Source organism: Propithecus coquereli, unplaced genomic scaffold (genome assembly GCF_000956105.1).
Source record: "Propithecus coquereli isolate 6110/MARCELLA unplaced genomic scaffold, Pcoq_1.0 Scaffold184, whole genome shotgun sequence".
NCBI lineage: Eukaryota > Metazoa > Chordata > Mammalia > Primates > Indriidae > Propithecus > Propithecus coquereli.
Genome location: NW_012143190.1, coordinates 151593 through 161756, shown reverse-complemented (window position 1 = coordinate 161756; position 10164 = coordinate 151593). Strand labels below are relative to the sequence as shown.

Genomic DNA, 10164 nt, shown 5'->3' with positions numbered 1-10164 from the left:
GATACATTATTATAAACTGAAGTCTATACTTTTTTCAGATTTCCTTAGTTTTTATTTAGTATCTTTTCTCTGTTCCAAGTTCCCGTCTAGGATACCACTGTATTTTTATTTTTATATTTATATCTTTGTGTATTTCTTTTTCTCTCTTGATAGGTATACAATATGTTTCAGCACCAGAGCCTTGGAATTAAAATTAATATTCAAGTTACCAAGCTTGTCCTGCTACGTCAACGTCCCGTAAGTCCCCACTGGCACCTTTCAGAGCACACAGAAGGTGTAACTGGGTTGAAAATTTCTCGGTTGCTGTTGAGTGCTAAGGAGGGGTCTGAGTCCTTGTCTGTCGTATTCCCCCTCCCTGGCTTTGCCGATGACATCAGTGTGACAGGAGGGCAAGCATGGCTTGCACGCAGGCTATTTAGAATCTCAAGGGACCCTAAGCAGTGGGCTCATGCACATCCTCCCTCCACTCCCAGAGGGTCGTCCATGCTACTCTCGGATACGTACAGTGCTTAATGGTGAGGTCTTTGGAATCATGGCTTCCCTTCTGGAGCTACACTTGACCTTTGACCCTAATTTGGATTCACTGTAGCATTGTTTTCTCATCTTTCAGTCAAGTGCCTTCCTACTTAACAATGTTAACCGCAGAGTCAAGCAATGAACGTGAGATTGAGGGAACACTGCTTGGTTTGGCACACTGTTCTGTTCACGAAAAAGAAGAATGCTTTTCTTTAACGACATAGTGTTCATTTGAACTTATAGATGAGGCCCCTGATGGTCTCTTGCTGGGTCTGTGCTCCATTCCCATAGTGTTGGGCTTTTGCTTGGGGGCAGCAAGTCATCAAATGGCATCTCAGCGAGCACCTATCTCCACCTTAATATCCACACTGTCCAGATATAACTGTGGCTTTCCCGGGTGTTTGCTTCTCTAACTGACCCTCAATTTCATTTAGGCCAGGTTGTCCATCGGGCATCACGGTGAGCGGTCCCTGGAGAGCTTCTGCCACTGGCAGAACGAGGAATATGGCGGAGCACGGTACCTTGGCAACAACCAGGTTCCAGGTGGGAAGGATGACACGCCCCCCGTGGATGCTGCTGTGTTTGTGACCAGGTAAAACTGGATCCGGCCTGTGCCTGTAGCTGATGTGGAAAAGACATTGGAAGTGGAGCGCGTTATTAGGAATGTAGGCTTGGAAATCAGACCTGGGGCCACCAGTCTGGGCTTTGGTTTTCTTCTCAGTAACATGGGGATTAATGGAAGTATCTTTCTCTGAGGTTGTTAAAATGCCTGGGCTCCTAGCTGTGTCACTCCAGTCCCTCTTTTACTGTCACAGGGCATTTTCCCTCTGTGTCTCCATGTCCAGATTTCTCTCTTCTCATAAGGATACCATTTGTTGTCTTGGGGCCCACCTGAATCCAGTGCGACCACATCCTGTTCACACCTGTAGTGACCTTCTTTCCAAATAAGATCCCATTGACAGGTACCAGGGGTTAGGGCTTGGACCATATCTTTTTTGTGGGATGCAATTCAAACCACAGATGTAGACGTGGCTATTTCATCTTTTTCCTATGTCTCAAACCTCTGTGAGGAAAACTGATTTTCTTTGGTTGCTTTGCTTTAATAATGTAAATAAAATGTGTTATGCGTTCATGCCAAAACCAGAAATGTTTCTTAGTAACTTAACCCATTAGATTACAAATACCAGAGTTTGATTAGACTTGCTAGGAATATATCAACTTTGAATTTTAAGGATTTTTTTAATTTAAAGAAACTACTTCCCAAATTATATGCTTTCTTTTCCTTTTTGAGTTTAGAAGTAAAGTTAGGGAAAGAGGAACTGTATCATTTCTTTAGTCTGAAGACAGTTGATTTCTCCACAAAGAGTTAAATCTATTTAACATTTTGATTTTGAGTCAAGAAAGGCCCTTTGGTTGTATCTGTTGGGTCATGTGCTGTTAGTCCCTGGCTCAGAGACATCCCAGAGCTAGCTGGGGAAATTCTGTGACCCTGGTACCAGGCAAGGCAGCTTCCTTTTCCTCTCAAAAATTCCAGAACATGCTCATTGCCACCACCAGTCAACAAATAGATGCCTAATCACTCTTGTAAGTGATTCATTGATTGCCACCCCCAAGGGTTAAAATGTGCCCTGTGGCATACTGATCCCATATGAGAACATTCACTGCTTCTACAGGATGTGGTTTAATATGTAGTGGGACATTTTAGAGAAAGGCTCTTTAATGATTCTCATTGCCTGTGATGTGGCCGGTGTACTAGCAGGCCCCAGGGACGAAAGGATGAACATGACCCGGTTCATGCATTTGATCTGGGCTTGCCTACCCTAGTGAGTACTGGGAAACCTCCAGGTCCACCTTCCCCATCAGTGGTTGCTGCCCATGCTCAGAGGACAGAGGCCACCATTGCTCAGGCACTTTGCAATGACGTTCGAGCCTGTGGGGCTTTCTGTCGAGTACCCTGAGTGTTGTAGTGTTGAGGTCAAGGATACCATGCTTTGAGAGTGGATTTGATCTGGAGAGTAAGCAGGAGCCCTTAGGAACCATGTCTGTGTGTGACCATAAATTAATGTAACTGGTTTCCCAAATGATATTAGATTAGGTCTAACGGCCTTTCCTAGAGAGGAGCTCCAAATAACTTCATCTTTCGAGTGTGCAGCTTAACTTCCAAGGCTTTTACTTTGAAAGTGGTTTCTATAAATATTATATAAAATCTACGACTGTTGGAGTTTTGTTAAAAATAATTAATAACTTATGGAAATTTTCCCTATATAGGAAAAAGTTTTCTCTCTTTCCTGCTGTTTCCATTCATTGTCTGGGTGGAGAAAGTGCTTGTAAGTGGTCTTGGTTTGGGAATAAATAGCAGTTTTTTCAGAGGCAATAAATGTCACCAGAATGAGTGTTGACAAAGTTTATGGATTAGCCTTTTAGGAAAAGCCATGGGCAGATGTCAATATGTTCTCAGCACAGAGATGCTGCCGGATAGACTTCCTTTCATTTCCTGGCCCCCTGACAGCTTGCTTTCCACGGAGTACATGTTTTGTGTAAAAAATGCTCTTTTTTATACCTCACACCTGTTACAATGGCTACTATAAAACAAAATAAAAAGCATAAAATGACCAGTGTTGGAAGGATGTGGAGAAATTGGAACCCTTTTGTGCACCTTTGGTGGGAATGTAAAATGGCATAGCCACTGTGGAAAACAATATGATGGCTCCTCAGAAAACTAAAAATAGACTTACCATGTGATCCAGCAATCCTGCATCTGGGTATGTGCCCAAAAGAATTGACATCAGGGACTCTAAGAGGTATTTGTACACCCATGTTCACGGCAGCATTGCTCATGAAAGCCAGAAGGCGGGAGCAATGCAAGAGTCCAGCAGGTGAATGGATAAACACAATGTGCTATATTCGTACAGTGGAATGTTGCTCAGCCTTACAAAGGAAGGAAACTGGCACAGGCTACAACATGGATGAGCCTTGAGGACATTGTGCTTAGTGAAATAAGCCAGTTATCAAAAGGACAGATACTGAATGATTCCACTTACATGAGGTCCCTAGAGTAGTCAAAATCATAGGGACAGACAGTAAAATGATGGGTGCCAGGGCCTGGGTGGAGGGGGAATGGGGAATGGTTGTTTAGTGGGTACCTTTTCAGTTTGGGTTGATGAAAAAGTTCTGGAGATGGATAGTGGCGATGGTTGCATGACAGTGGGAATGTAATTAACACTACTGAAGTGTATACTCAGTGGTTAAGATAGTAAATTTTATGTGTGTTTTAGCACAATAAGATATTGTCAAATGTTCTATCTAAGCACAATGGAGAGAGATCCTAATTGCATGGTAGTAGTTCTGGATACAAGTGCTGGGGGTGCGATGGGAAGCGTCCTTGTGCAGGGACAAGGAAGACAAGGTTTCTTCAGCTGCAGGGCACGGGGCTCTGGGAGAGCAATGCAGTGTGGCCTCCTGTGTGGCTGTGTCACGTGCAGCTAGCCCAGGAGCCTGAGCGCTCTTCATTTCCTGCCGACACCTCAAAGCCGCCTGAGCAATCACAGTCCCTCACCTGCTGCTGTGGAGCTGCTTGCACTGGAGGGGTCAGTGTGCAGTCCTGTTCTATGGGTCCCTGCAGACGTTAAATCGAAAACCTTCTGCAAGGATCGGGGAGGCAGCACTGGAGTCAGGCAGGACGCTGAGTTGGCGGAGAAGCCTCGTTTAATAATTAGAGGCAGAGAGCTGCAATTCCCTGGGTTGGGATAATAATGGGCTGATGTTTTCACAAGGAAATTGGGTGCGAGGCAGCTGCTGCTCTGGAGAAGCAGTCCTTTCCTCCCACGGTAACCCGAGCTGAGGCTGCACAGGCCAGGCAGCGTTCAGGGGACAGCCTCCCCAAGTCCTGCGCCTAGGACCGGCCCGCGTGGGGGTTTCTTTTAAGGTTCTTCCCCCCCTCACAGGCTGTGGGTGAGCTCAAGAGTGTATTCTTCCAGACACCGCCTGATGGACAGATGGCCGCTGTGGAGGCCGTGAGCATGACGTCATGTCCAGCAGAAGCCGCTGAGCCAGAGTGGCGGAAGCTGGGGTTTCTGCAACTGTGTCTAGGGCTGGAAAGGGCCCCTGAGTAGACTGGGGCTGGGGCCACACAGGGCCCACACAGAGGCCTGGGCTTCCAGGGCTCCTCAACACCTGGCATGGCTTCAGCCTTTGCTCTGCATCTGACCCAGAAAGCCAGTAATGCAGAACTCCCACAAGCGCACTCAGGTCTGTGATCTGATGAGAGTGCCAGGGAGACGCCTGGAGCAAACGCGGCGGCCTGTAGGTCCCCTTGCTGGGGCCCCTTGGGCTGCCCCTGACCTCCCTCTTCGGCGTAACTCCATCTAGCTCCTCCCGGATGCTCTTCCCTTCACCCTTCTGCCAAGGGGGCCTCTTGTGAAGCTTTGCTCATGGTGAGAGCTCGGCAAGTGTCTGTTGAACATGGTGTTCCGTTTTACCAGGTTTCTAAACACTGACGAGGGACATGGCCTCTGGTGAGCTTGTAGGGCCCATTGTAAAAGGTCTGGAAACTAACTAATGAAGGATCCAGTATTCATTAAGCCCCAACTGTATGCCAGGCAGTAGGTTATGCACAGGACCAGCTGCATGACGTGTGGGGCCCTGTAGCAAAATGAAAATGCAGGACCCCATGTTCAAAAATTACTAAGAATTTCAAGATGGCGACAGCAGAGCATTAACCGAAGTCGGAGAGGCCGGGGGCTTCTGAGTGTGGGCTGTGCGACTCCATGGAGCACACGCCCAGGAAGCCAGCCGTGTTGTGCAGCTCCGCGTCAGCCTGCCTCCTCTCGTGGAGTGTGCCATGGGCTTTAGGGCTGGAACTATGGCCGGCTCTCGTTTTTGCTTTTATTCCCCAGTGAACTCCACAGCCCTGCATGGGGGTTTGGTGTGAGTTGGCAGCAGAATGACATACAAAGCGATTGTCCTTGACAATTAAAGGAACAGACCAGGTTCCCTGTGCATGACACCGCCCCTGCAGGCAGATAGGTCTTGCTTTTCCTCTTCGGAGAAAGGAACTTGAACAGGAAAGAGAGAGGAGATTCAAGTTCTGGCCGACCCTTTCAGGACAGGACTTTGATTGAGCGTGACCCTCCCTGAGCTGAGCACACCTCTGCCCTTTTCCTCAGGAGAAGCAGTGGGTGGTGCCTGGGGGTCTACTATTTGGGACTGCCCATTCCCATCAGGGAGGCTGTGGGATGGGAGAACACGCGGAGTCCTCCTTGGCCAGCAAGGCTGGCTTTCTCGAAGATGGTGCCCCTCTCGCCTTGGCTGGCTCTCTCTCTCCCATTGGATGGAAGGCCACACGCCTTTTACCCTTTAGCTCAGCTGAGGAGACAGGACAAAGCTTTCAACACCCACTCAGTCTATACCTCTGGGAACCCCTGGAGCAAGGTGCTGGATCAGCGTGGTCTTTGTGTGAATGTGTGAGAGAGAGTGCTGTTCCAAACACTGGCACGGGAAGGCTGTCAGGCCAGGGCGAGGTAGAAACTGGACCAGTGAACATATTTATGTCCCTCATTCTATTTGTTTGGTTTCCTTTCTGCTCATGCTTCTTCCACTGCCCGTCCCTTAGTCTTCTAAAAGGGAATCTTTGACTGAAAACCCAAGGGAGAGGCTTCCCTTTTCAGCTCCTTATGGCTATTCCTCCTCTGTTTGCGCGGAGGTTCCCTTGGCGTTGGAGTGAGGAGGTTCCCTTGGCGTTGGAGTGAGGCTATCAGCAACGTGGGAGTCCCAAAGGCTTTTTTTCCCCTTTGTTAAATTCCCTAGAGTGAATTCTGGAGATCTTTTATTCAGCACGGTGACCTTATAGATGCTCCTCACCTTACAATGGGATTATATCCCAATAAGCCCACTGTAAATTGAAAATACCGTAAGTTGAAATGTAGTTGTTAAATCTAACCTACTGAATACCACAGCTTAGCCCAGCTGACTGTAAACGTGTTCAGAGCACTCACGTTAGCCTACATCTGGGCAAACTCATCTAACATAAAGCCTACTTTGTAATGAAATTTTGACTATTTCATGTAATTCGTTGAACACTGCACATGGTGTCAAAATTGTCACGGTTTCACACTGTAAAGTCAAAAAAATCATAATTTGCGCCATCGTAAGTCAGGGACCATCAATAGTTAATGTATACTTGAAAATTGATGGGAGTAGATTTTTAATGTTCTCATCACAGAAAATTGATAAGTAGGTAAGGTGCCGCGTCTGTTAATTTGCTTGATCTAACTGTTTCACAATGTTGACATATATCAAAACATCACATTGTATTCCATAAATACATACAATTTTTGTCAATAGATAAAGTAAATTGACCAAAAATAATTGATTACCAAAGATATCTATGTTTGTTATGAAAAAATTAGAAACTTCCAGTAACAAAGCCCATGAGAGTCCTGACCCGACTGGCCCGGATCTCCTCCTTGCTTTCTTTCCCAGTGGTCTCAAGGGCCACACCTATGAAGCTGTCATACCCGCCTGGCTGCCTGCTCTCTCCTCTGAACTGGCAGGATGTCCGGTGCACCTGGTGGGACACCTTTGGCCCGAGGCAGTGGGTCTGGACCTTGGAGTCTGTACATTGAGACCCCAAGTAGAACCTCTTCAACCTGCAGAGGCAGGTGTGTGGGTCTGCATGGGCTGGTGAGGTCTTCATGATTCACAGCCTACCTGAAGCAGAGCCAGGGCTGGGGACACGTGGGATTTGCTCCATGTACATGGAAGTCCATGCAGGGCTGAGAGGTGTCAGATGTGGGTTATGTTTTGGAGGCAAACACACCAGGGAATGGTGTGGATTGGCGCGGATTGGTGTGGAGGGAGTGACAACGGCAGCAGCTGGTTAGGAGAGTACTACACTGCTCTCTGTGTCCGTGCTCCTGGTGGGACTGCTGGACAGGTCAGATCCTGCCCTGAGAGTGGTTGTTGCTAGAGGGAAGGGGAGGCATCTGGGGTAGTGTGTGCCAGTGTGTGGAGAAGGAGATCAGAGAGGGGAGGCCACACGCCACTGAGGGAGGGTCTAGCGCAGCCCAACCAGGACCTGCTGCTTCCTGTCCTGACTTTGCTGGGTGTCTGCCTTGCCTGGCTAGCCTCATCTTCCTTCCTTGAAAATGTTTTAAATGGAAGGTGAGGACAGGTGGCTTCAGAACACATCTGTCATATCCTGGCTGCGTGTGAGTGTGTTCAGAGAGCTGCCGGTGAGTAGGTGCAGTCTCCGGGCCCCACATGGGCCCCATGAGAAGATGAGCAGAAGACAGGTGTGGGGCCCAGGAGCAGCTGCATCTGGGCCAGGCTGTCACTTCTCACCCAGCTCCCACGTGGGGCGCTGGCCCACCCTGAACCCTGTGGTTGGCCCCTGACCATAGGCATTTACAGCAGGAACCGGGGGAATGCTCTGGTGTTGGAAAAGAAGTGCCTAGATCCCTGCTTCATCATGAGAGGCCAGATGAACCCCTTGTGCTTACAGAACTGGGGCTGGACCAGGTTTCAAGCATCTTCACTGTCTAACTGGTCCACAGCTACACACCTGGGGATGCTTTTAAGAACACAATTTTTAGAAATGACACTTTTGTTCTCTTCTCATGGAAGTGATACATGGTCATTATAGCATCAAAAAAACCAGTTGCTTCCCAAGTAGAGTAGCATGGGAAAGGCCCTATAATTGGATGATATCGACTGAGAATTGTCTCTGGTCTTGGCAAACATATTCCAAAGTGTTTTCAGTTTTTAGAAGGTGTCCTCCTAGCAACTGTTATGTGTGGAATGGTGCACCTATAAAAGGAAGATCTTGGGGTGGGGGAGGGGGGTCACTGGGCTTACAAATGGTGTGGATGGGTTACCCTTGGCAAACGTTGTTGGTTGTTCTTCACTGAGATGTGACTACTGAAGTGACAACATTGCAGGACAACTAGGCAAGGATGACAGTGTTTCCTTCTCCCGCTCTTGGGGGTGCTGTTTATACCTGACTATGTCGTCTTTTTTTTTTTTAGGACAGATTTCTGCGTACACAAAGATGAGCCGTGTGACACTGTCGGTAAGTTTAGAATTTGAATAATAATCTAAGGGGCTAGTATACCCTGGGACAGCCTGGAGACTTCTTGATAACACTTCCAGTGTGGAGGAGCTGTCCTCGAACAAGCTCTGCACATCCCCTTGCCTCTTTTCTCGTAAATTGGTTCTTTGACTTTATTTTGCTTTTGTTTGGTCCTAAAACGTTTTGAAGTTACTTACAGCAGAAGGCTTCTAGATAAAGGGTTAATAAGGAAGATATGAGAAGTTGAACCAAGGGGAAGAGCCACCAGGCTGCCTGGAGCTATCGGCAGTTGGGGACACTTTTGGCTCTAAGGGTCTTGGCCGCTTCTCTCCGAGGGCGGAAGGGAAGTTTGCTGAGTTATACAGTTGTTGTCATGAGACAGAAGCTTAGTGGTTTGTTCTCTTACACGTGGATGGTCTTTGCCAAGTGCCCTGAGAGGTGAAGCGTGACTGTAAGCCGTCTCCTCCACCAGCTTTGGTGCCAGCCATGCTAGTTGCTTTCTTGTAAGTGCTGAACCCAACGTGCAGTGTTGGAAAAATACATTTTCCTTCCTTCCCCGCCCCTCCTCCTCAACCCTCTTCTCTCTTACCTTCCCCTTCACTGGACATTTTCCTTTCTCTCCCATTTTCAGTTATATCTGGTTTGTCTCGACTTCTTGTTAGTTTTAAATGGAAACCACCCTTTGAGTGTAGGAAGAGTGTGTTCAGTTAGGAGAGGAAACACCAAAAGTGTTTCCAGTTTTGTTCTGGAAACCTTTGTTCGCCAGGAGGTTGAAATACAGTATTGCATTGCCAAAAGCAAAACTGTGAATCTCGTGTACTTAGGATTATGGTAAAACGAAGAAAAACAGTATAGGATTGAAAAATACGTAATATTATGAAATTCACATGTTAAAAGCCTGAGCTGCTCGTGGAGCCCCAGCAGTGGGTAATCGAAGCCTCGGCTCTGGCTCGCCCGTGTCGGGGCTGGGTGAGCTGGGGTAAGTCAGCTTCTTAATCCATTACATGGTCACTTTGGACAGGGTGACTCATAAGGCCCTTCAAAATCTAGCGTAACAATAGTGGACATTTCTGTCACATTTTAGAGATTATAAAATGATTTTTAATAAACTTCATCAGTCCTCTAAAGGGATCTGAGGGTGAGGTGACAAAAGCCAACAAACCAATCCTTGCTTTTTTGTTTGGGAGCTATCTCCATTGCAGAATTATTAAACAAAGACAACGTAAAGTATGTTTCTCTCGAGGGCTAGCTGACACAGGCCTACGTGTGGCTGGGGCTATAGAGACGTGTACGTGTTTATCTGTCCGTCAACGGGGCTGCCAAGGCCTGTGCTGTCCCCAGAAGTGGCTGCTCCTTCCCAGGCTGACCAATTCGCAGGTCAACTTTGATGGCCGCCTCCCCCACCCTGGGGCTGCCTCCACTCCACATGCCTCCTGCTCCCTCGCTTGCCCTGTGCAGATGCGGGTCCTTCTTACACCCCTTACCCTCACGTCTCTCCAGAAAACTTTGCACTACGCAGCCCCCAGCTCTGACCGCCAGCCTGTGTGTCCTCCAGCACCTGGCACAGGACATGAGAGGCT

The 10164-nt window shown here is 47.9% G+C and overlaps 1 protein-coding gene across 1 annotated transcript in view; it reads left to right on the top strand.

The window, feature by feature from the left end:
* The window catches only part of LOC105808925 (A disintegrin and metalloproteinase with thrombospondin motifs 17), a 223642-nt gene that overhangs the window by 67770 nt on the left and 145708 nt on the right, over window positions 1-10164 (top strand). Inside the window, exons 5-7 of the mRNA XM_012642686.1 lie at window positions 154-237; window positions 951-1108; window positions 8541-8584. Coding sequence (XP_012498140.1) covers window positions 154-237; window positions 951-1108; window positions 8541-8584 — 286 coding nt within the window. The remainder of the gene's footprint in view (window positions 1-153; window positions 238-950; window positions 1109-8540; window positions 8585-10164) is intronic.